This window comes from Mobula birostris, chromosome 4, assembly GCF_030028105.1.
Source record: "Mobula birostris isolate sMobBir1 chromosome 4, sMobBir1.hap1, whole genome shotgun sequence".
NCBI classification, from domain to species: domain Eukaryota; kingdom Metazoa; phylum Chordata; class Chondrichthyes; order Myliobatiformes; family Myliobatidae; genus Mobula; species Mobula birostris.
The window spans coordinates 155765199-155792012 of NC_092373.1; the positions used below are offsets into that span (position 1 = coordinate 155765199).

The following is a 26814-nucleotide window of genomic DNA, read 5'->3' on the forward strand; positions in this document are numbered from 1 at the left end:
CTACTGCTTTAAGAGTTGGCCCAAATATGCAGCTACCCTGAGTAACAGATGGCCAAATTATCCAAAATCAAATGTATTTTGTTTTATGGTGCGTATTTGGAAAGAAAATGCTGTCAGATATTTTATAAAGGTGAAGATTGAGTGAGCTGAAATCTATAATTGGTGAGTTCATTGTGGGGTGGCATGATAGCATAGTGATAGCGGATATTGTAAAGCTATTTCGGCACCAGCAAGCTGGGTTCAATTCTGCCATTGTAAGGAGTTTGTACAGTATGTTTTCCCCATGACTGTGGGTTTCCTCCGAGCACTCCAACTCCCTCCTACATTCCAATTACTCCCTCCTACATTCCAATTACATACGGGTTAGTAGATTAATTGGCCACATGGGTGTAATTGGACGGCGTGAGCTCATTGAGCCAGAAGGGCCTGTTACCATAAATAAAAATAAAATTGATGTGATGGTTAAGTTGCACTGCTTAATCTGATCACTAGATGGTGCAATACACCACCAAATGAAGAACACATCCTGCAGGAATTTAACCATTATGTGACATGCAGTAAGAAAATCAATTTATCGCTCCTCACTCCTTGTTCCATCTATCTCTTGTTTGATTTCACCTGGTTTTGTCTCCCTACTCCACCATCCCTTTCCCTGCCTGGCTCAATCTGCTTTTCATCCTTCACCCATCCTCAGTACAAGAGTCACATCTGGTCCCTGTCTTGCCACTCCCCCCTCCCCTTTATATTGGCCATCTCCCCTCTTTCAGTCCCGATGGAGGATTTCAACCTGAAACACTGACAATTCCTTCCCCCGCCCACAGATATAGCTCAACCATAAAAATTTGCCCGGTACATTGTATAATGCACTATCACACCTTGACCTGATTGTGACCTTTGCTCCAACCTCCTGTACACTGGACACCATTCAAATCCCATACTTAACCTCTACTTCCATCCAATAACACTCTCTACCTGTCACTCCCAAATGGCAAACTCTATCAGGCCCATCCCCGAGTAACTGCAGAGCCCCAAACTCCTGTTGCCATCTTACCTTTCCTTTTCACTGAACCCCAACTCTTTTCCCTCATCCAGCATCACTCCCACCAGCACACCACCTCCCATCTGAATGCGCCTTTGAGGCACAGGATAATTCCAAGGCTGTGATACCGAATGGTTGTGTGGCTGCTTTGAGGACTAACTGAAAGAAGAGATAGTAAGAGATCTGTCACTATCTTTTCTTTCAGTTAGTCCTGACGAAGGGTCTTGGCCCGAAACATCGACTGTACTTCTTCCTATAGATGCTGCCTGGCCTGCTGCATTCCACCAGCATTTTGGGTGTGTTGCTTGAATTTCCAGCATCTGCAGATTTTCTCATGTTTGCGTTAATATTATTATATTTATTTAGTCATGTAAGAACATAACGTTTGCCATATTTGCAATGGATTGCTGCTGCAAACAGTTAATCTTCATGCTATTTATACCATGAAAATAAGTGTGAACTTGATCAGACAATCTGTTTTCTTTCTCAGGTGAATGGAAGAACATTGACTGTGAGACTGATTATAAGCAATTTGGATGTTCAGTCTGCATCTAACGTCTCTCAGCTGACTATCCAGGATTCTATTAGTGTTCTCAGCATTCTGAGTAATGTTGGAAATGAAACCGCAATGGGGTTCCAGACATACACCAAAGGATCTCTCCAAGGTAAAGCAGTCCTCTCTCTTACTCCATTTGCTCAATTGTAAGTATCTGAAGTTGTAAAAAGAAAACTGAAATTGGCCACTTGCAAATGTGAATATTGCTGTAAAGCACAGGGAGCATTCCAATCTGTGTTTTCTACTTTTAAGCTGTATTTGTAATAATCTCTTGTGTCCCTAGGAACTCTTCAGCTCTACTTTTTAGTAATTACTAATTTTTTGTAAGCTGATCCATACTTGCCCTTGACAGTTTCTAGAACACTTTCTAGATCCACCTCTTCTGGTGAAGGTGCTTCCACAATGATGTTGGGTAGAGGGTTCAGGGTTTTGTGTTTAGAAGCAGTGACAAAGAAGGAAGAATGATTTATTTCTCAGCCAGGATGATGTGCAGCTGCTAGTGGAACTTATAGTTGGTAGTGTTCCCATGTTACTGCACTTGTGGTAGCAGTTCCTGATTTGAGATGTGTTGACAGTATATTCTTATACTTTGCAAGACAGCACACTGAATGAAGCCCTGGTTTAGGATATGAATCAAGGGGCCTGTTCTGAATTGCACTGTATTGAGCTTCTTTTCTGTTGTGGAAGGAAAGTCTCCCATTGCATTCCTGACTTGTGCTTTGTAGTCCGTGAAAAGGCTTTGGGGTGTCAGGGTGAGTGGACTGTTGTAGGATTTCCAATCTCTGTCCTGCTTTTGTAGCCATGATATTTATCTGGATTGACTAGCTGATTTTCTGATCAGTTCTCACCCCAAAATATGAGTGTGGACTTGATGGTGATGCCATTGAACAACAATGACAAGTTGAAGATAGCTATTGCCGAGCATGCTCATGGTGCTGTTGGTCCCACCACCTATCAGCTCATACCTAAATACTGCTGACATTTTGCTGCATGTGAAATGGACAGTTTCACTTGGTGAGAGTTTGTGAATAGAATTCTACATTGCACAATCATTGAATATCCCTATTTCCTTGAGATGGAAGGCGTTCCTGTGGAGAAGTAGTGAGGCTGGGCGAGTCCCTCCAGAAACCTTACTTGTTTTCAATATCCATTGTACTATGGCCAGTTTATAATGTTGCTTGCTTTGGAGTGGAGCAACAATAAAATATGTGGACTGTGTTCACCCTGAAATTTGTTGATTTGTGGTAAGGATCATGAGGATTCATTCATCTGAAGAATTGCTGCTTGTTAAGTAGATACTGCAAATTACCCCTTGTATATGTGAAAGGTGGAAGAGTACGGATGTAAGGTAATAGAGTACAGGGAAGTAAGTGGGGGAATGGGATTGCTCTGAGAGCAGGGATAGACCTGATGGGATGAATAGAATTTTATATTGTAAAGAAATATGAAATTGCTTTCCTCAGAAAGTAAATGGTTTTATTGCAACTGTAGACTTCCCTAAAGAGAGGTATGTGTGAGGGTGTCTGAATCAGGATTCCTTTCTTCCTGACAGATTCACATTAGTGTTGTTGGTAGCAAGTCTTAAGGCTACCCAAAGACAGCATGACAATTATTAATGCGACACCTGAATCATGAGCATGTGGTTCAGATTTTAAATGTTTGTGAGCTGTGTCCATAAAAGTTATGTCCTGGTATCAATTCATGAGATTACAAAGGGAGCAAAATCTTTTAAGAAATATTGTTCTCATTGACTTGGCTCTTCCTTATCAATTAGTCAATTCTATGGTTTATGGGAATATAGATTTTAAATGGTTCTGTCCAATAATCATATGGCAACAACACTCATAATTATGAAATGCCATTAGAGTACTCAAACATCCCAAAGCACTCAGCAGATGTGATGCTAAACAAAACTTCACTGAGGTACATAAATAATGTGTTCAGTGACCACTTTATTAGGTATACCTATACACCTGCTTGTTAACACAAAGATCCAATCAGCCAATCATGTGGCAGCAACTCAATGCATAAAAGCATGAAGACATGGTCAAGAGGTTCAGTTGTTGTTCAGACCAGAATATGGAAGAAATATAATCCAAGTGACTTTGACTGTGGAGTGATTGTTGATGCCAGACAGGGTGGTTTGTATATCTAAGAAACTGGAATTTTCACGAACAGCAGTCTCTAGAGTTTACAGAGTATGATGTAAAAACATCCAGTGATTGGTAGTTCTGTGGGTGAAACAGTTTTGTTAATGAGAGAGGTCAGAGGAGAATGGCCAGGCTAGTTCAAGCTGACATGAAAGCCAAAGTAACTCAAATAACCATGTGGTACAACAGTGGTGTGCAGATGAGTATCTCTGAACACCAAATACATCTCACCTTGAAGTGGATGGGCTACAGCAGCAGATGACCATAAACATATACCCAGTAGCCACTTTATTAAGTACAGGAGGGTTCTGATAAAGTGACCTCTGAATGTATTAAGGAATACTGGAACTTAGTTATTGAGATGGATTTTTTTGGAGTTCTATAGAGGAAGGATAGAGAGAGAGCACTGTTTAGGGAAGAAATTCTGTGTGTTGGCAGTTGAAAAGAGGCAACACTTTGGATTTATAACACATCTTTCTTTGTGAATGGGAATATTTTCCCAGGAACTGACATGAATTCATGTCAGGAAATAGCTCCCTGGATGCTCATCACTAACAACTAACGTGACTCAAATAATCTATCATCAAGTGCCAACCTCAACTGAAAGTCTTGTTTGTGGGAATCTACTTTTCTATCAGCAATAGTAAAATGTAACAATGAACAATTAGGGTTGAAAGGTGGATGTGAGAGCAACAGTGAGATCGCATAAGATAACAAAATCAAGGATGTTGGTGAAGCTGGACAAGGGGATTTATTCAGTGGGAGAAATTATGGGAGGATTGTGAATTGTGGAGAAAAAACTGATGAGACCAGCTGGGAATCCACCATCAGATATTATTTCAAAAGTCTTTTATTTTGATCTTGTTTTAAAATGTACTTTTCATTTCTTATTAATCAGCAGGTGAACACTACATAATAAACTATACCGCAGTATTAAAGGCTGGTGAACCAGGGGAAGAGAAGAATATTTCACTACCAGCTTACCTCACCATTGGTAGTAGAACACAGGTATTCTACTTGAAGAATAATTCATTTACACCTCTATTTAGTGAGAAGAGCTTTTAATCCCAACTCTGAGTGGATTCTGGTTGTAGCCCTTGGAACAAAGATGACACATTTCTGTAATATTTTAAGCAAGATTACTTTTTTATTTCCATCTTTTACAGTTTCAAAATAACAAAAAAGGAAAAGGGCTTGAAGCAAAAGTTTGGGCATCCTGCATGGTTAGTACTTAGTAACACCCCCTTTGGCAAGTATCACAGCTTGTAAACGCTTTCTGTAGCCAGCTAAGAGTCTTTCAATACTTGTTTGGGGGATTTCCACCCATTCTTCCTTGCAAAAGGCTTCTAGTTCTGTGAGATTCTTGAGTCATCTTGCATGCACTGCTCTTTTGAGGTCTATCCACAGATTCTTGATGAGGTCAGTGGACTGTGAGGGCCATGGCAAAACCTTCAGCTTGCGCCTCTTGAGGTAGTCCATTGTGGATTTTGAGGTGTGTTTAGGATCATTATACTGTTGTAGAAGCCATCCTCTTTTCATCTTCAGCTTTTTTACAGATGGTGTGATGTTTGCTTCCAGAATTTGCTGGTATTTAGTTGAATTCGTTCTCCCTCTACCAGTGGAATGTTCCCTGTGTCACTGACTGCAACACAAACCCAAAGCATGATCAATCCACCCCCATGCTTAACAGTTGGAGAGGTGTTCTTTTCATTTATTAATGACCTGGATGTGGGGGTAGAAGGGTGGGTTGGCAAGTTTGCAGACGACACAAAGGTTGGTGGTGTTGTAGATAGTGTAGAAGATTGTCGAAGATTGCAGAGAGACATTGATAGGATGCAGAAGTGGGCTGAGAAGTGGCAGATGGAGCTCAACCCGGAGAAGTGTGAGGTGGTACACTTTGGAAGGACAAACTCCAAGGCAGAGTACAAAGTAAATGGCAGGATACTTGGTAGTGTGGAGGAGCAGAGGGATCTCGGGGTACATGTCCACAGATCCCTGAAAGTTGCCTCACAGGTGGATAGGGTAGTTAAGAAAGCTTATGGGGTGTTAGCTTTCATAAGTCGAGGGATAGAGTTTAAGAGTCGCGATGTAATGATGCAGCTCTATAAAACTCTGGTTAGGCCACACTTGGAGTATTGTGTCCAGTTCTGGTCACCTCACTATAGGAAGGATGTGGAAGCATTGGAAAGGGTACAGAAGAGATTTACCAGGATGCTGCCTCGTTTAGAAAGTATGGATTATGATCAGAGATTAAGGGAGCTAGGGAGAGAAGGAGGATGAGAGGAGACATGATACAGGTGTACAAGATAATAAGAGGAATAGATAGAGTGGATAGCCAGCGCCTCTTCCCCAGGGCACCACTGCTCAATACAAGACGACATGGCTTTAAGGTAAGGGGTGGGAAGTTCAAGGGGGATATTAGAGGAAGGTTTTTACTCAGAGAGTGGTTGGTGCATGGAATGCACTGCCTGAGTCAGTGGTGGAGGCAGATACACTAGTGAAGTTTAAGAGACTACTAGACAGGTATATGGAGGAACCTAAGGTGGGGGCTTATATGGGAGGCAGGGTTTGAGGGTCGGCACAACATTGTGGGCCGAAGGGCCTGTACTGTGCTGTACTATTCTATGTTCTATGTTTGTTCATGAAATTCTGCACTCTTTTTTTTCTCCCAACATACCTTTGCTCATTCCGGCCAAAAAGTTCTATTTTAACCTCATCAGTCCACAGGACTTGTTTCTAAGATGCATCAGGCTTGTTTAGATGTTCCTTTGCAAACTTCTGATGCTGAATTTTGTGGTGAGGATGCAGGAAAGGTTTTCTTCTGATGACTCTTCCATGAAGGTCATATTTGTGCAGATGTCGCTGCACAGTAGAACAGTGCACCACCATTCCAGGGTCTGCTAAATCTTCCTGAAGGTCTTTTACAGTCAAATAGGGGTTTTGATTTGCCTTTCCTACAAACCTATGAGCAGTTCTCTCGGAAAGTTTTAATGGTCTTTCAGACCTCAACTTGACCTCCACTGTTCCTGTTAACTGCTATTTCTTAATTACATTACAAACTGAGGAAATGGCTAGCTGAAAATGCTTTGCTATCTTCTTATAGCCTTCTCCTGCGTTGTGGGCATCGTTTATTTTAATTTTCAGAGTGCTGGGCAACTGCTTAGAGGAGTCCATGGCTGCTGATTGTTGGGACAAGGTTTGAGGAGTCAGGGTATTTATAAAGCTTTGAAATTTGCATCACCTGATCTTTCCTAACGATGACTGTGAACAAGCCATAGCCCTAACAAGCTAATTAAGATCTGAGACCTTGGTAAAAGTTATCTGAGAACTCAAATCCCTTGGGGCGCCCAAACTTTTGCATGGTACTTCTTTCCTTTTTTCTCCACCCTAAAATTGTACAAAACAAAAATAATACACTAATCTTGCTTAAAATGTTGAAAAGAATGTCTCATCTTTAACTTTATGACTTTTGGAGATCAGTTCATTTTCTACTCACTTAACTATTCACAGTTACAGAAATTTTGACCAAGGGTGCCCAAACTTTTGCATATCACTGTATTTACTGTCCTGCACTGACCACTTTCTATTGCAGTATTCTTTCATTTCTGGGACCTAAGTAAGCTGTGACATATCACGACATGTTGAAAGCAAACTCCAGTCGCTTTCCTCACTCAGGAACATCATGTCCTTTATTCAGGAACTGTGATATGCCCATAATCACCATATTTATTGCAAACATCCCTCACAAAGAGAAATTTTCGGATAAAGTAAATGAATGCAGATCAAGAACAAGGGATTTAATCTGCAAAGCTGGCAGGGCAAGTTGAAGGAAAGGAAGCTGATGGGATGCATACAGTAGAGATGTCAAAAATATTTGGGGAACAGAAGATAAGTATCCCTTATCCATTGGCTTAATGACTTAACAAACACAGACAATGATTTTTAACCAAATGTGTAAGTGAGATGTGACCAAAAAAAACCTTTTGGGAAAGTTAAAACAATCAATTGTTGCCTTCATTGGAAATTTAGGTTCTTGTGTGAGAATAATTTTCTGGGCACTGGGGAAGGGATGAAGGATGAATGGGACAGATGGAATTTCTGTATGTGGAGCTAGCGGAGACACAGTGGGCTAATCAGCCTTCCTCAGTGCTCTCGTTACTCATGATACCTTCCTTCTAGCTTCTGTTTACTTTGAATCTTATTTCCTAGTGCTGCTCACGTAACTCATGTGATTCTGTTTCCCTGCAGCAAATCCTAATGGTACCAATGACAGCCTTGGTAACTGAAATATATACATTTAATTATTTTTCCTCTTGCTATCTGTCACCTCTCCACAGCTTCAGTATCTGTCACATGGTGTGGAGATCAAGTAAAATTTCAAGTGTAGAGAAAGCTAAATTTTATTAACCTAAGCACAGGGTTCTTTGTGCTTCATTTTATTAATTTAGCAATATTGCCAAAGATCCTATTCATTTTTCTAATAGCTAGATTCCATTTGGTAAATTAACCTTCGGTGAATTGTCATTAACTATATTGCCGATTTATTAATCAGAGGAACCATTCATTCAGGAATTGGAGATCCCATAAGATGCTGACACAGCAATTCCTCACAACACCTGACAGCTTAAATAACCTCATTCATATTATCTATTATACTGACTTGTAACCTACTTATGACCTTATTTGTTTCAATAAAGCAATATCACATGTCAAAGTACCTGTAAATAACAATATCAATTGAATAATGAAAAAAAATATTTTTCCTTCTCAATAAACAGATTTGGCAGGGGGTTGGGAACTGGAATGATGGGGCTGAGGATGGGGTTGTTGGTATACCAGGAGATGCAGTATGCAGTGAGACTGAGGAAGGACAGGCAGGTGATAGGGCAAAATTGCAGACAGTGGGATGAGTTGAAATGCAATATGGGGGAAAATCAAAGAAGGTGCTGAATACAGGACTGAAGGTGTTATATTTGAATGCAGACAGTATACAAATTAAGTTGGATGATCTCATAGTGCAGTTAGAGCTAGAGGATGTTAGAAACCTACGATCATGAATGGAAGTGATGCTGCCCTCCCGGATGAGCTGAACGTTTTTCATGCATGCTTTAAAAGGAAGAATAAAACAACATCTATGCAGATCCCTACAGAATCTGATGACCCTGTGTTCTTTGTCTTGGAGGCCGACTTCAGGACATCTTTCAATGTTGCAAAGCATTGGGCCCTTATGACGTAACTGGCGAAGCTCTGAAAACCAGTGCCAACAAACTGACAGGACATCTTTACTCCCTCACTGCTGCAGTCTGAAGTTCCCACTTGCTTCAAAAGGGCGACGTTCAAACCGGTGCCCAAGAAGAGCAGGGTGAGCTGTCTGAACGACTATCACCCAGTGGCACTCGCATCTACTGTGATGAAATGCTTTGAGAGATTGGTCATAGTTAGAATTAACTCCCACCTAAACAAGGACTTGGAGCTACTGTAACTTGTCTAGTGCCACAACAACAGACACAAACTCACTGGCTCTCCACTCAGCCTTAGATCACCTGAACAATAGTAATACTTGTGTCAGTCTACTATTTACAGACTACAGCTCAGCGCTCAAAACAATCATACCCTCAGTTCTAATCAAAAAGCTTCAAAACCTGGGCCTCTGTACCTTCCTCTGCAACTGGATCCTGGACTTTCTCACCGGGAGACCAAAGTCTGTACGGATCAGAAGTAACATCTCCTCCTCGCTGACAGTCAACACTGGTACACCACAAGAATGCATGCTTAGCCCACTGCTCTACTCTGTCTATACCCACAACTCTGTGGCCAGGCACAGTCCAAGCATCATCTATAAATTTTCAGTTGACACAACTATTGTTGGCAGAATTTCAAATGGTGATGAGGAGGCATACAGGAGTGAGATAGATCAGCTGGTTAAGTGGTGTCACAACAACAACCTTACATTCAACATCAGTAAGACTAAGAAATTGCTTGTGGACTTCAGGAAGGGTAAGTCAATGGAACACATACCAGTCTTCACTGAGGGATCAGAACTGGAAATGGTGAACAGTTTCAAGTTCCTGCTGGTCACTGTCTCTGAGGATTCATTGTGGGCACAACATATTGATGCAATTACAAAGAAGGCATGATAGCAGCTATATTTCATTAGGAGTTTGAGGAAAATTGGTATGTCACCAAGGACACTTGTAAATTTCTACAGCTGTACCGTAGGAAACTTCCTAACTGATTGCATCGCCATCTGGTATGAGGTGTGGGACACTGCTCAGGATTGGAAAAAGCTGCAGAAGGTTGCATTCTCAGCCAGTTCCATCATGGGCACTAGCCTCCCCGGAATCCAGGAAACCTCCAAAAGATGATGCCTCGAAAAGGCAGCCTCCATCATTAAGGACTGTGACCACCCAGGACATTCTCTCTTCCGATTGCTACCATCAAGGAAGAGGTACAGGAGCCTGAAGAAACGCACTCAATGTTTCAGGAACAGCTTCTTCCCTCTGCCATCAGATTTCTGAGTGGACATTGAACCCATGAACATTATCTCAATATTTTATTCTCTCTCTTTTTGCACTACTTATTTAATTTATTTTTATGTATACTTGTAATTTATAGTTTTTGTTATTTATTGCAATAATAATAATGCCGCAGAACAACTAATTTCATGACATATGTCAATGATATTAAACCTGATCTGAGAGATTGGCAGGGACACCACTGTTTTTGTTTCTGATAGATCATAGCTGAGAGCTTAACATCCAAGGGTAGACCTTGTACTGAAAGGACAGGCAGGTAGATGGAAGGGTTGGGGTGGCTACGTTGGGAAAAAATTAAATCAAGTCCTTAGAGCAAGGTTACCTAGGACCAGAAAATACAGAATCCTTATGGGTAGAGTTAAAAAATTGCAAGAGTAAATGACCCTGAGGGGAGTTAAAAACAGGTGTTCAAACAGTAGCCAGGATGTGGGACACTAGTTACAACGGGAGGTAGAAAAGGAATGTCAAAAGGGCAGTTGGGGGGGGGGGGATTTCAATATGCAGGTATATGGGGAAAATCATGTAGGCCCTGGATCCCAATAAAGCAAATTTATAGAATGTCGATGAGATAGCTTTTTAGAACAGCTTCTGTTTGGGCCTACTGGGGAAAAGGTAATTCTGGATATGGTGTTGTGTAATGAGCCAGATTTTATTAGGAAGCTTAAGGTAAAGGAACCCTTAGGAGACAGTGATCATAATATGATAGAATTTACCCCGCAGTTTGAGAGGAAGCACCTAAAGCCAAATGAATCAGTGTTACATTGGAATAAAGAGAATTACAGAGGCATGAAAGCTGGCCAGATTGATTGGAAGGGGACATTCACATGGATGTGGCAGAACAGCAATGGCTGGAGTTTCTAGAGGCAATTTGGAAGGGTCAGGATAGATACATCCCAAAGATGAACAAGCATCCTAAAAGGAGAATGAAGCAACCACGGCTGACAAGGGAAGTTAAAGACAGCATAAAAGCAAAATAGAGGGCATATAATATAGCAAAAATCAGCGGGAGTTTATAAAGAGTAAAAGAGCGGAGAGAGTGGATATTGGACCTCAGGAAGACAATACTGGAGAGATAGTGATTGGGGACAAAGAAATGGCAGAGAAACTGAATAAGTTCACTGTGGAAGACACTGGCAATAGATTATCAGATTAGATTATGAGAACACTCAGTCCTTTTTTATTGTCATGCATTAAGAAATGATGCAATGTTTCTCCGGAGTGATATCACAGAAAACGGGACAAACCAAAGACTAACACTGACAGAACCACATGATTATAATATATAGTTACAGCAGTGCAAAGCAATACCATAATTTGATGAAGAACAAACCATGGGCACGGTAAAAAAAAATAGTCTCAAAGTCCCTGAGTCGATCGACTCCTGAGTCCCCGATAGCAGGCGGCAAAAGGGAGAAACTCCTTGCCATAAACCTCCAGGCACCGTCAACTTGCCGATGCCTTGGAAGCAGCCGACACTGAGTCTGTCCGTCTGAAAACTTCGAGCCTCCAACCAGCCTCTCCGATACAGCGTCCGGAGCGCCATCCTCTGCTGAGCGCCAGCGCCTTCGCCTTCGGCTGCTGAAACAAGCAAAGCCGAGGATTTGGGGCCTTTTGCTCCGGAGATTCCGGTTACTGCACAGTAGCAGCGGCAGTGAAGCGGGCATTTCAGAAGTTCTCCAGATGTTCCTCCGTACTCTCGCGTCTGTCTCCATCAAATCAGAATTTTGCATGGTCCCCTACTTGACAGATTACAGAGATCAATCACCGGAGAGGCCGCATGTGCTGCTGTCGCGCCGCCATCTTCTCCTCCAGAAATTTGAGAGTGTGAGGGGCCAGAAGTGACTGTAGTCACTATTACTAAGGACAAGGTGCTTGGTAAGCTGAAAGCTCTGAAGGTAGATATATCAGCTGGACCAGCTGGACTACAACCCAGAGTTCTGAAAGGGGTAGCTGAAGAGATTGTGGCGGCATTAGTAATGATCTTTTGAGAATCAATAGATCCTGGAATGGTTCTGGAGGACTGGAAAATTGCAAATACTACTCCACTCTTTAAGAAGGGAGGGGACAAAAGAAAGGAAATTATAGGCCAGTTAGCCTGACTCGTGGTTGGGAAGATGTTGGAATCCATTATTAAGAATAGGGTTTTGGAGTATTTGGAAGCATATGATAAAATAGGCCAAAGACAGCATGGTTTCTTTGAGGGGGAATCTTCCTTGGCAAAACTGTTGGAATTCTTTGAGGAATCAACTGTAGGATCGACAAGGATTGTCAGGGAATGGTGTTTACTTGGATTTTCAGAAGGCCTTTGACAAGGTGCTATGGATGAGGCTGCTTATCCAAGGTATTACAAGAAAAATACTTTTATGAATAGAAGATTCGCTGATTGGCAGGTGGTAAAGAGTTGGGAATAAAGGGGGCCTCATTACATGTGGGAATATGCTTTGTTACTGCTTGATTGAGGCTGGCAGACTAAGTTGGTAATGATCTAACCTGCAACTGATGGCTTTACAGCTGACTAAATTATAAAGCATATTAATCCAAAATCTAAAATCCTGCCTTTCAGGGTAGTCAAATACAGTCTGGACCCCTTAAGGCAGATTTCATATTGATGATGAAAGCAGCTGCTCAGGTAAGTTGAGAGCAGGATTTTGCATTCTTGGTTATTTTGTTTTGCTGATAGTGAGGCCTCACAGGCTAACTGCATCCTCATCTACATTCTTGACATGTAGGAATAAGTCCAAAGTGTATCAATGTAATAAAATTAACTTAGACATGAGCTACCCAAACTGTTGGTGTACTGTTCTTTTTATCTCAGGTGGAACAGATTTGTTTATCCAGCCTTGAATGGTTGGATGTAAGTCTTCTCATTTTGCTAGACGAAAGAATATCACACAAAATTAATTTGAACGGTGCTTGTATAGCATGACAGATACACATAACTTCCCAATAAGTTGTTCTGGTATTTTTGTGAGGTGAAAGTCGGCAGTCGAGGTTGCTCTGGCATCTTTATGGACAGATAAATTTCATCTTAATAAAGAACTTCACTGTTAAAAACATTTTCTGTGATGATCTCACCTTGGGTTCAAACAGTAGTGCGCAGATGGACGTACCCAGTGAGATCATGAAATTTGTTTTGGCATTGTTCAGGTGTTTGGGAGTATTCATTCCCAGGAGAGGTTATTGCAGTCACCTCCAAGGCTGGTTTTATGACGGGTCTGGTGCACCCCCGCTGATATGCCTTTCTGCAGACTGAATCTCAATGATCTTTAATGCAGCGGTTCCCCACCTTTTCACACCATGGATTAATGCCATTAGGCAAGGGGCTGGTGGACCCCAGGTTGGGAACCCTTGCTTTAATGAAACGTGGGGGGCTATTTTCCACTTTCCTGCAGATTCTGTTTCCTCTGTCATAAAAGTGTATTTTGATGCAGTGTTGTTGTTGTTGGGAATGCACTATCAAGGGCCAATACCTTGTGAACGAGGTTCTGTTGGGAACCAGTTGGAGACACAAGAGACTGTAGATGTTGGAATCTGGAGCAACACACAAAGTGCTAGAGGAACTAGGCAGATCAGGAAGTGTGTACTGTATGAAGGGAAATGGACAGTAAATGTTTCCAATCAGAATGTTGACTGTCATTTTCCCTCCATTGTGCTGCCTGGCCTGCTGAATTCCTCCAGCACTTTGTGTTTTGCTTGGGAACTATTTGAGGCCTATTAAAATGCTAATACTGGGAACAAACCACACTAATGCTGCTTTAAATGGGAAATTGATCAATATTGCCACTTGTGGTGTTAATACCAAATGCAGTCAGTTTTTAGTGCACTAGGTATGACTGCAATCTGCTTTCTAGATGTACACCTTCCAAAATAAAGCAAAATCCACATTTAGACTCCCATTATCTTGCAACACAATGAACAGTTTAGCTCCCAGTAAATTGGAGTTAGAAAATTAGACACATTATACTCTGAAACAACACATTCTCCTGTTGGTGTTGGGTGGAGTTTGACTGCAGATTGTCAGAACTCATCATCACCAATAATCACTCGTAGTCTTCTTCTGGTGATTGATCTGGTCACTTGTGGGTCTTGAGATGATTGAAGAGGTCAACCCATGATCCACAATTCCTATTGCAGTGTTGGCAGGTGGTAGGTGTAGCTGACTGGGCCTTTCCCAGTCTCTCTTTACATTGAAGCCGCTTAATCTCAGCGACACAATGGAGGTATTCTTCGAGTTGTGCAGTCCTCTCATAGACAGTTTTTCTTCAGCTTTTCCTGTCCTCTTCTGTTTTTTCCCATCCACTCAGGTTGATGTCGCACTTCCTTAGGTGGGTCTTGGTATTGTCCTCCAGGAGTGTGTTTTGTATTCTTGAGTTGGCTGAATGGGAGTTGTTTAGGAAGGCAGGAGTCAGGCGTATGGATGATGTGGCTGACCCATCACAATTGGTGTTGAATCACAATTGTGGCTATGGAGTTAATGGTTAGCTTCCTCCAGGATGTTGGAGTTAGTACGCCTGTTCCTCCAGCTAACTCAGAATCTTTTGGAGTCATCTTTGATGGTAGGTTTCTCGGGATTTTATGTGCCTGCTGTATGCTGTCCATGACTCCACTCCATATAGCAAGAAAGGGAGGACTGTAGCTTTGTAGACCAGAAGCTTAGTGTTGGTTTTGATATCCTGATCTTCAGAAATCCTCTTTCTCAGCCTGGCAAAAGCTCCACTGGCACAGCCTGTTTTGCGATTTATTTCAAGGTCACTGTTGGCTCTTAAGGAAAGAAGGCTGCCAAGATATGGGAAAAGAACAGTGTTCTGCAGAGAGATGTTGACAACTTGGATGGTTCAAGGTTTAGGAGCTTGATCTGGAGCAGGTTGGTGCAGTACTTGGGTTTTCTTGATGTTTAGATCAAGTCCCAGAAGCTTGTATGGTCTGGCAAAAGCATCCATTGTGCACTGTAGATCCTCCTCAGAGCGAACTACGATGGAGTTGTTGTCTGCATATTGGAGCTCTGTGATGGAAGTAGTTGACACCTTGACCTTTGCCTTGAACCTGTTAAGGTTAAGCAGCACCCCATCTGTCCTGTAGAGAATCTGGACTCCTGGTGGGAGATCTTGGCCTGTGAGGTGGAGAATGGTTGCAATGAAAACGGCACACAGGATTGGGGCAATGATGCACCCCCACTTGACCTTGGTCTCAACCTTGAAAGATGCTTTTCAGTGTGGCTGTTGCACTCATAGCATTCTCATAGCCACAGGATCTTGAAGTATTTCTCTGTGCTCCCGATTTTGGACAGTAGTGGCAAGACAATTTACAAAGTCAAATGCTTTTTTAAGGTCCATGAAGGCCATCTAAAGTGGGAGATTTTGCTCCTGGGCTTTCTCCTGCAATTGACATACTGTAAAAATAATGCCAACTGTTCCTCTGGTTGGGAGGAAGCCACACTGAGACTCAGGCAGGAGATCTGGAAGAGGGGACTGAGTGTAGTGTATCTAAGTTTGCTGAACATACCAAATTGAGTGGAAAAACAGATTGTACAGAAGATACAGAGTCTACAGAGAGATATAGATAGATTAAATGAGTGGGCAAAGGTTGGACAGATGGAGTACAATGTTGCTAAATGCAAGGTCATCCACTTTTCCTTCCAAAGTGGAAGAGCAGATTATTATTTAATTGGTAAAATATGACAGCATGCTGCTGTGCAGAGGGATTTGGGAGTGCTTGTGCATGAATCACATAAGGTTGGTTTGCAGGTGCAGCGGGCTATCAAGAAGGCAAGTGGAATGTTGACCTTCATTGCTAGAAGGATTGAATTTAAGAGTAGGAAGGTTATGCTGCAACTGTACAGAATACTGGTGAGGCCGTACCTGGAGTACTGTGTGCAACTCTGTTCTCTTACTTGGAGGCGGTGCAGAGGATTTTAAAATATTATTGGTGCGCGTTTCTTTTATTTTAATTTCAGCTGGTGTCTGTGATTTTCAAAAAAAACTTTTCTTTCTTTTCAAATCTTTCTATTTTTTTTCCAAAATAAACATGAGTACATTGAAGTAAACAAGACTTACAATGTCTCAAGAAAAAAAAATTATACAAAGATTGAAAAAATTCTGTGATTGGGAAAAAAAAATCCTACTAAGCAAAAAAAGTGGAGAGAAAAGAAAAACCTCATTAGGTGTTCAACCCCAGAGCCATGTGTCATACGTAAAGCTTCTAAAGATAAACATCAAACCGCCAGCAAAAAAAAAATTCCCAAAAAATTTACAATTGGATTGTGGAGAATCCAGCAATTAACTCAAATGATGATAACAAGCAAATAAACCCCATCTTTTCTCAAAATCAATCATAGGTTCAAAGGTTCGACTTCTAATTTTCTCCAAACTAAGACATAGCATCACTGGAGAGAACCATTGTGACAAAGTGGGAGCTGATGTATCCTTCCACTTCAACAAAATGGCCCTCCTCGCTATCAATGTAACAAATGCAATAACGTGTTGGTCAGACACAGAGATACCATGGATATTTTGAGGAATTATTCCAAAAAGCACAGTTAATTTGTTATCCCATCTATTACAATGGGATAAGCGTCCTTTATTTAAGATTAAACAAGATTGGGAAAAGGAACTCAATTTGACTTTTACGACAGAAGATTGGATGCGGATTCTGAAGCTGGTTAACTCTTCTTTGATCTGTGCTAGTCGTTCACTGATTCAATTTAAAATTGTACATCGTTACCACTTGACAAAGGAGAGATTGTCTAAAATATTCCCTAATGTTGATAGTTATTGTGATAGATGTAAAACTGAGACAGCTACACTGACACACATGTTTTGGTCTTGCTGTATGCTGGAACAGTTCTGGAAGTCAGTTTTTTTGACAATTCCTAAAGCACTTAAAATTAATTTACAACCTAAAAAAAACTTTTGAAGATAAAGTACATTAGCATATCAAAGTTTCTAGGACTTTGGGTCTTTTACTGCTAATATCTTTACTGCTTTAAAACTTAACATCATTGCAAGTTATGCTCGTGCAACTGTGTTCATTTAAAGCTAAAACATCTTTTTATTAAATTTTGTTTTGCAGGTTTCTCCAGATCATGGCATCCACTTTGCTGCATTTATTATTGCGTTCATTGTTTCTTTTGTCCTGGTGTGTTTAATTCTCATCACCATTTTCCATGTCAGAAGGATAACTGGCAGGAATCCTTCTCTCCAGCCGGTAAGTGAACGCGTGAGCGAGGAGGCTGTTTTATTAGTGCATTTTGTATTATACATCCCAGCTTTCATGAAGCAGATTCTGATACCCAGCAGTGAAAACCTGGCAAATTTTACCTACAGAATTATAGACTTCTAACAAATGGAACCAGTGACTTTATACCAGTGGAAGAGAGCCATAGTTAGCCGTGCAATCAACAGATGTCATCTGATCTAAAAAAAATTATATAATAAAATTAAAGATGTGAGCTCCTGTAGATGCTGGAAATTTTGAATAACGCACACAAAATGCTGGGGGATCTCAACAGTCAGGCAGCATCTATAGAGAGGAATAAACACCAGAATTTTCAGGCCGAAGGCCTTTATCAGAAATGAAAAGGAATGGGACAGAAGCCAGAATAAGAAGGTGGGTTGGAGGGGAGAGGAAGGAGTACAAGCTGGCAGGTGATAGGTGAAACCAGATGAAGGGGATGGTATGTGGGAAGGGGAGGGGGGGATGAAGTCAAAACCTGAGAGCCGACAGGTGGAAGAGGTAAAAAGCTGAAGAATAAGGAATCTAATAGGAGAGGACAGTGGGGCATGGAAGAAAGGGAAGGAGGAGGACAACCGGGGGAGCTGATAGGCAGGTGAGGAGAAATAAAGGGTTGAGAGAATGAGGAATGAAAAAAGAGAAAGAGGGGGAGAAATTACTCATCTGCCTCCAAGTACCCTGAAACCACATCCTTAACAATTGACTCCAACATCCTCCCAACCACTGAGATGAGACTAACTGGCCAGTAATTTCCTTTCTTCTCATAGAGCATAGTGCTGTGGAACAGCACTAATCACAGACCTCCAGCTTGAATGAATCCCTTTAACCACTACTCTGTCTTTGGGCAAACCAGTTCTGAATCCAAACAGCCAATTCACTATGGAGCCCATGCATCTTAATCTTCTGGATGAGCATTCCATGCGGGCCCTTGTCAAATGCCTTGCTGAAATCATCTAGATGACATCTACATTGTACCTCAGCCATCCCACTCGTCACCCAATGAAATATCTCAATCAAATTAGTAAAACACAACTTGCCCTGCACAAAGTCACGATGGTTCTCCCTAATTAGGGCATGGTTTTCCAAATCCCCGTAAGTCCTATCCCTAAGTATTCTCTCCAGTAATTCCCTAATCACTGATTGTGACTCATTGGTGTTACCAGGATAATCCTGCATACCATTCTTCCTCATGCCCTTCCCCTTACTGCCATTAAATTCAGGGCCCCATAGAATTTAGCATTGCAAAAACCTTCAATATAATTCTTTTTCCAAATGTTCACTATTTTATTAATGTTTTGAATCCCTGCTTCTATTAGCTTTTGTATGCTTCCACCCAACCAATGACTAAAGAATTACTGATTTATATGCTTAGAATAATGACCCTCATAACTCCATTGGACTCAAAGCAGTAACTCAGTAATTCCCGCTACAAATACCAGGTGTGTGATGCTGTTAAGATGATCACTGAACTGTAACTAAGCCACTGTATTAAACCAAATAGCCACCTCACAGGCTTTTGAGCATTTTTAGAATTAGCAGCATTAGCCTGGCAATATGACTGTTCCATCAGTTTCTTTTCCCTGCTATTAGCAAGAGTTCATTGTGTGGCTTCTCAACATGATGCTGCTGTAATCAGGAGTTTTCACGTTGGATACAATAAGTTGTGTTTATTTTTCCAACAGGTAAGAAGAGAACGTTCAAATGCTAGTTCCTTAGTAACTGATGATGGGGCAGAATGCTTGAAAGAAAATATTCTACATCAGGACAGAGTGATTGACATTTTGCTACTTGAAGACCCAGAAAACATGACTCGTGCCTTGGATGAGTAAGAGTTCTAGATTAAAATTATCCGCATAAATCTTTAACCTGTGCAATGTTACAAACAGTTTGAACTGAATTTTGGAAGAAAATTTGCTCTGTGGCATGTTATATTTTAAACCAACAAATAAGCGTATTTTTCCTTGGTGCCCAAAAGAGATGATAATGTGTTGATGCAGTTATAGTCCTGATGCTGCTCGGGGCATTACTCTTATTTAGAATGACAGCAACCTTGTAAATTTAGGCTGTTGGAAATTAATTTCTCAGGCATTATTGATCTCCTCGGTCCACAAAGTAGCACACAAATGTATTCTTCCAGCTTTAATTCTGGGGAGAGATTGGATAGGTGTGCTTCATTCCCCACAGCAAAGGAGGCTGAGGGGTAACATGATTGAAGTATTTGAGCTCATGAGAGGCATAGTTAAGTCAAAAAAATTTGTGCATGATAAGAGTATCAAAAACAAGAAAGAATAGTAGTAAGGCAAGAGGTAAGATATTTACAGAGGAATTTAGGGAATAACTTTTTTTTAAACACAGAATGGTTTATATCTGGAATGTACTGCCAGAAGAGGCGGTGGAGTCAATTACAACTTAAGGGGCATTTGGACAGACGCTGAAAAAGACAAAGCATAAAAGGATATGGTACTAAAGCCAGAAAATTGGATTAGTGTAAATGGGCAAATGTGTCAGCATAATCTTGGTGAGTCGAATGGATTTTTTCTGTGGAATACAACTGTGGGAGGATTCCCTGTGACTGCATGAGACAGACTTTAGGCCCTTTGTATAACCAGTGATGGGCCTATTGATAGTTTTAAATTCTCCCTTGCAATGTTTTATCCTAAGGTAGTCTGTATTTTGCATTAAGACTTTCAAATTAGATGGTAAACTGAAGAAATATTTTTATGGAAGATCTGTTGGCAGTTTGTTGAAGAGTAGTGGGGGATCTCACAGATGCCATAGCCAATATATACTCTTCAACCAGCATTACCGTAAGAGATAATTGTATCATTATTATGCTACATTTTTCAGATTTGCTGTTGCCAAGGCAACTACACTTCCGAGAAAAACATTCAGTACTTGTAAAATGGATTTATGGATTTTCCATGCATTCTAACTTTGCAGTACTGTTTCTCTCATAGGCACAAAAGTACACCCTCTCACACTTCTGCTCTCTAGCTCCCTCTCCTGCTTTTATTAACACCCAAATCAGGACGTGTTTTTCTTAAACAACTTTACTTGCAACGCCTCCCTTCAATACCTGAAGGCCACCATCTTTACATCCCACAATCCCCCTTTCCTCTTCCTGCGCACACGCGCATAACGTGAAGAGTGTGCATGCGTAATAAATAGTTACATAGTGCAAATGAACAGAACTTGACAATCTCCTATCCTTTTTATGTATATATTAAAAAAATTAAATTTGAAAAAAATTTAAAGACAATTCAAATGTGCATTAGAATATGGGCATCAGTTCTAACCCTTGAAGTTAATACAATTTTTAAGGTACCAAATGCCTTCATGAAGTGCGTTTAACAGCATAAAACCTGTTGCTTCCTTCTAGGTGAGACAGTCAGCTAGCTGTTACTTTGTAGTTCACCATAACATGTGGTGAATTTTCTGTTGGACAAGTCCTTTAATGCTGCTTATCTCTAGGCGAAGTCCATTCTCTGTAACTGACTTGGTGGATTTGATGTCATCAACAAGTTATTTATAGACTGCTTTTCTTTGAGTCACCATGGAAAAACTCAGAATAGAATGTGACCAGAAAAACAGCATTGTCAATACCTTCAGACATTGCAAGGGTTTCTCCTGCCAGTGAACTCCATACAACTCTTTGGATCCTTTGTCATTGCCAGTAGAGGGGAAAATTTTCCCTCTTCTCCCACCAGTACAATAAAATGTCCCCTTTGAGTCCCTCCATCAGGAAGATTTCCAAGTGAGGCATCACTGAAGAAAATGAGCCTCAGTGAGCTATCTTTTCCAGCTGTTGAAACTTCAAGACAACTTTTTCAGGTAGAATTCTGTGCACTATCTTGTTTGCTTCATGTAAAATTTGTATTGTGGCATTTTTTGTGCTGGATGCCAAGTTCAGGCATCAAACTTGATGTCAGGTCTGCTCTGCCTTCCCACCCATAGAATCTGACCTGTCCCTACGTAGCAGAATCTGTCACGTTCCTTGCACCCAACCTGAAAGTCTGACTTTAGCTGGAGATGACTGTTGTGGCAAAGATTTGTGAGCCTCCGCATATGAAGTCAGCTACATGACAGGCAAGTATTCCAATCACATGATATCCTGAATCTTACCAGTAAAAAAACAGCTGGATCCAGTTGTGACATCTTTCCAACAGGAATTCTGCAGATGCTGGAAATTCAAGCAACACACATAAAAGTTGCTGGTGAACGCAGCAGGCCAGGCAGCATCTCTAGGAAGAGGTGCAGTCGACGTTTCAGGCCGAGACCCTTCGTCCTGACACGTCGACTGCACCTCTTCCTAGAGATGCTGCCTGGCCTGCTGCATTCCCCAGCAACTTTTATGTGTGTTGTGTGACATCTGTCCACCTGTTTTCAACATTATTTCCTTGACCTTTGTATAGCAGTAGAGTGATGCATCTATTAGACCATACACACACTTTCTAAGTTTCTACAGTCTTCCTTGGCTTCTATCTTCAGGTGGGGGTTAATGTAAATGTCACGTGACAGCTCCATTCTCTGTAAGAACGTGGATTTTATGTCCATGCAATGGGGTTGCCAATGCTTTTGACATATCACTGAGAGAAGTAGTTGGAGAGACCCTGATGCACATATTTGTGAGTCTTTTCGGAGTTCTTCTATGTTCAGATCCTCAAAACCTCTAGCCACCAAGTGTGCTTTTGGTGTAATTCCTGCCTAGGTTTATTTCAGAGTGCTCACCCATCTTGTCGACACTGCCTTTTGGCCAATGTCTCTGGCTTCCTCAAATACTCCATTATTTCTCCAGCTTCTGATTTCATCCTGTTTTGCAGATTCAAAAAATACCTCTCTAGTTACTAGGACATCTTCATCTTGACACTTCTCAGATGACCAGCCTGATCTATACTTGATTCAATATGAAATCTATCTACATGTATGTCAACTGACCCTGCAGTGCTAGCGACTGTGATTGCTTCCAGGTAATTCAAGTTGTACCAACTTTTGTTTCTCCCAGTAGCTTTGCCTGCTCGTCCTAAGACTTCAGCTTTGTACCAGATTCCAGTGTTTGGTCTACAAATATCACAAATCTCACAGTTTGTCCTGGTTTAAGACTGAAACTTCCATGTTGTCTTTGCACGTGATAATTTCTGTTCAAGCAAGTCTGTTGAGTCCTCAACTGCACTCGCTTCCACACTGTCTGTGCTACTGTCAAGCAACTCAGTTGGGTCCTTAGCTGCACTCTCCTCATCCCTATCTGTGCTATGTGACAGTGTACCAGGTAAGGGCTTTTCAGTTCTGATGGTCTTCATTCTGTGCTTTACATAGCCTGGAACGATGCACTCTCACATATGTACCTCCATGTCTCACGAATACCACAATTCCATCCTGACTAATGACAACTCCAGGATCTATCCATTCTGTACAGTCTGCTCTTTTGTAATACACTTTGTTCCCTGTGTCATATTTATCATTTGTAGGAATACCTGTGCCCTCAGAGCTCTTTGAACTCTCTCTGGACACTCTGCTACAGTGAAAGCCTTCCTTGATGCATGCAGTGCTGAAGTATGTTTCCCAACCCACTCTCTCCTTGTAGTGCCCTCCAGGGCTGGAGGTCTGTCAACCAGTACAGAAGGAAGGTTTGGATTCTGACTGAACACCAATTGATACAGGCTATAGCCATGTACGTTGTGCATGGTATTCTTTACCTTAAAGGCCCAGCCCAGGGCTGTGTTCCTGTCACAGCCATTGCTTTTCTTTACCTTCAGCATTATTTCAGTAAGTGTTTAATTGTGTCGCTCCAGAAGTCCATTACTCCAAGGACTGTATGCCACTATTGTCTTTGTTTCAATGTAAAGTTCTCTGCCATATCTCTGAATTCATCATTATTAAATTCATCACCATTATCACTGAATACTATATGAGGTGGGCCATGTACACTTATCCAGGAATGGATGAAGTTTTTTACTATTCCTGAGGGTCTCTTTGTATTTATGATGCTACCAGCACTGAAACGTCTGAACTCATCAATGATGCAGAGATACCACACTCCTTGCTCCAGTTCACGTAGGTCTAAGACTACTGTTTCATTGTATTCAGATGCTAGTGCCAGACCAACTACAGGCTTGGGCTTGGGCTTTCCAGACTTTAGGCATGTCTCACCTCTGTCAATTATCTGCTTTAGAATGGAAAAATAATCTGTATCTTTGTTTCCTGAACTCCTGAGCAGTTTTCAAAGTCTTATCAATTGAAGCATGTCCAAAATGCTTGTGAAGTTTGAGCAACATTTTGCATTTCTCATCTATGGTCATGTGTTGTGTGACAGTTAGTACTTAAATCTCACATTGATTATTAATAATGTCTTTATCTAGAATGTTCACACAGTAATGTCCAGAGCTGGTGAACTCGAGAGACACTAGCTGTTGAAACATTATTGCTTTCTCATTCTCCATATGCAGTACTGCTCCTGCTTTCCTTAGGGAAGTTTTACTCAAAAGTAATGGAATGTTCATTATTACCACCTCCATTTCATTCTGTCTGTCCTTTTTTGCAGGAATTTTCACAATTTTGCTGGAATATACAATCATTCTGTCTCCAGATTTGAATGCTTTGTTACTAGATGTATCTGTGTTCACCAGTTTCTACACTTCATTCCTGTTTAGTTCACTTTCATAGATTTCAAGTCACTTTTCTCTGCACACTGTGGTGTGCATGCTGTATCAATGACAACAGATCCTGGACATTCTATCGTCAAAATCTTTGCCTCCGATATCTCTGCATTAGAATGTGATTCATTTGCGAACAATATGATATGGCACTCTTCAACTAAGATTTGTTATTTTCTTCAGTTAGCCTAACTTGTTTGGTTCTTTGCGGACAGTTTCTTGCCCGGGGTAAATATTTTGACACATCGCACATTTTGTTCTCCTACCGTACTACTTTATTGTATTTGTGCCCAGTAATGATACCCTTGGCTGGTCCCTCTGGGATCTATGCTTGCTACACTCTTGTTTCTGCTCAGTGAAGAATGCCATTTCCTGACTCAAGCTAATTCAGACTGTTGTCTTAGGGGCCTTTTTTCAAAAAATCTTCAGTGCAAATGTAAGTTCTGTGCACGCAGTTAACGCTAACTGTCTGTGCTTTGTGTCTAGACATGCAGTATCCAACAATTTAAAAGCTGATACAGCGTCAGGAAATTCCATTTTGTATTTACACTTGTGACTGTACTTTTGTTCAAAATCTATAATATAATCAGCCGTATTTTTAGAATTGTCTCTGTAAATTTTGTCAAAATCTGAAAATGCCTCATAAAACCGATCCTTTTCTTCCTTCAAAAAAAAGTCAAGTGTATTTATTAGTGTATTCATACCATCATTTTTGTTCAAGTCTTCCACTGAAATTTCCATGAAATTCCCAATGCAGTCTCTCGCTCTTCCTGAGGGCAACAACACGACAGCCAAGGATTGCTTTGTCTTCTCTAGTTCTGTAACACAAGTCCATATTCTAATTTTATTTTTCCGGCTTTCGTAAGGCTTGCTTTCATCAAATGCTGGTAGGATCCTTGTCTTCATTAGTTAGCACATATAGGGTATAGGAGAGGGAGGTCTTGAACAACTTTAGCAAGACATTGGTTACACCACATCTGAGGAATGAAGTGTGCAGTTTCATTTGTTGCATGGTAAGAAGTACATGATTGCACTAGTGAATAAACTCAACAGGATGTTGCCCAGGATGACGTGTTTCAGTAACAAAGAGAGACTAGATAGGTTGTTTCCCTCAGAGTAGAGGAGGCAGAGGTTTGGACCATATGACATACTATAGGAGCAGAATTCGGCCATTCAGCCCACTGAGTCTGGTCTGCCATTCTATCATGGCTGTTTTATTACCCCTCTCAATGCTATCCTCCTGCCTTCTCCCTGTACCCTTACTAATCTAGAAGTTCAGAATGTTTGCTTTAAAGATAACCAATGACTTGGTCTCCACAGCCAACTGTGGCAATGAATCCCACAAATTCACCAACCTCTGGCTAAAAAAATTCTGCCTCATCTTTGTTCTAAAGGGATGTCTCTCTTTTCTGAGGCGTTCCCGCTAGTCCAAGACTCCCCCACTATAAGAAACATCTGCTCCATAGCCACCCTTTCCAGGCCTTTTAGTATTTTGTAGGTTTTATTCTTTTGAACTCCCGTGAGTACAGGCCCAAAGCCATCAAACACTCCTCATACGTTAACCTTTCATTCCCAGTATTATTTCTGTAAATCCCCTTTGGATCCTCTCCAGTGCCAGCACATCTTTTAGATAAGGGGCCCAAAACTGCTCATAACATGCCTTTTAAAGCCTCAGCAATATATCCTTGCTTTTATATTCTAGACCTCTCAAAGTGAATGCTAATATTGCACTTGCCTTCCTTACCACAAGTTAACCTTTAGGGAATCCTGCACATGGACCTCCTAGTCCCTTTGCACTTATGCTTTCTGAATTTTCTTCCAGTTTAGAAAATACACTATGCTTTTATTCCTTCTACCAAAGTGCATGACAATACACTTCACTACACTATATTCCATCTGCTTGTTCTTCGCCCATTCCCCTAATTTGTTTTAAATCCTTCTACAGACTTGCTGCTTCCTCAACACTACCTGCCCGTCCACCTATCTTTGTAATGTTTGTAAAAATGGCCGCAAAACCATTAATTCCATCATTGAAACCATTGGCATATAACATGAATGGAAGTGGACTGAACATCATCCCCTGCGGAACACCACTAGTCACTGACAGACAAACAGAAAAGATTTCCTTTATTCTCATTCTTTGCCTCCTGCCAGTCAGCCTATTGTCTATCTTTGCTAGTATCTTTCCTGTAATATCATGGGCTCTGATCTTGTTTAGCATCACCTCTACCCCCTCACCTCAACAGTTTATCAACTACCCACAGGCTACTATAAGGTTTTGCTGTGATCTACTCAAGTGTGGTGCTGTCTGAAGTATTTGAAGTTGCTAAAATCTACACATGCAGCACCTTGTCAAAGACCTTCTGAAAATCCAAGTAAGCACATCCTCTGGCTCTTGGTTTGTTTTTCCTGCCTGTTTTTTCACACAGATTTCCCTTTAAGGAAACCCTGCTGACTTTGGCCTGTTTTATCATGTGTCTCCAAGTACCCCAAAAACTTCAACCACTGAAGTCAGGCTAACTGGCCTATAATTTCCTTTCTTTTACCTCCCTCCTTTCTTAAAGAGTTAAGTAACGTTTGCAATCTAGTGATTCTTGAAACATCACTACAAATCCCTCCACAATCTCCTCAGCTATCTCTTTAAAAACACTGA

The 26814-nt window shown here is 41.1% G+C and overlaps 1 protein-coding gene across 8 annotated transcripts in view; it reads left to right on the forward strand.

Moving 5' to 3' along the window:
• LOC140196681 (limbin-like) overlaps nucleotides 1–26814 on the forward strand; it is a 239638-nt gene that overhangs the window by 27682 nt on the left and 185142 nt on the right. For 7 of the 8 annotated variants that reach the window (XR_011885776.1, XM_072256298.1, XM_072256292.1 and 4 more), the window contains exons 5-9: nucleotides 1530–1704; nucleotides 4644–4753; nucleotides 12845–12910; nucleotides 17350–17484; nucleotides 19194–19336. Coding sequence is in view for 7 of the 8 variants with exons in the window: in XM_072256298.1 (XP_072112399.1) it covers nucleotides 1530–1704; nucleotides 4644–4753; nucleotides 12845–12910; nucleotides 17350–17484; nucleotides 19194–19336 (629 nt within the window). In the remaining variant the exon portion in view is untranslated. The remainder of the gene's footprint in view (nucleotides 1–1529; nucleotides 1705–4643; nucleotides 4754–12844; nucleotides 12911–17349; nucleotides 17485–19193; nucleotides 19337–26814) is intronic. The other variant, XM_072256293.1, reaches the window with a different exon arrangement.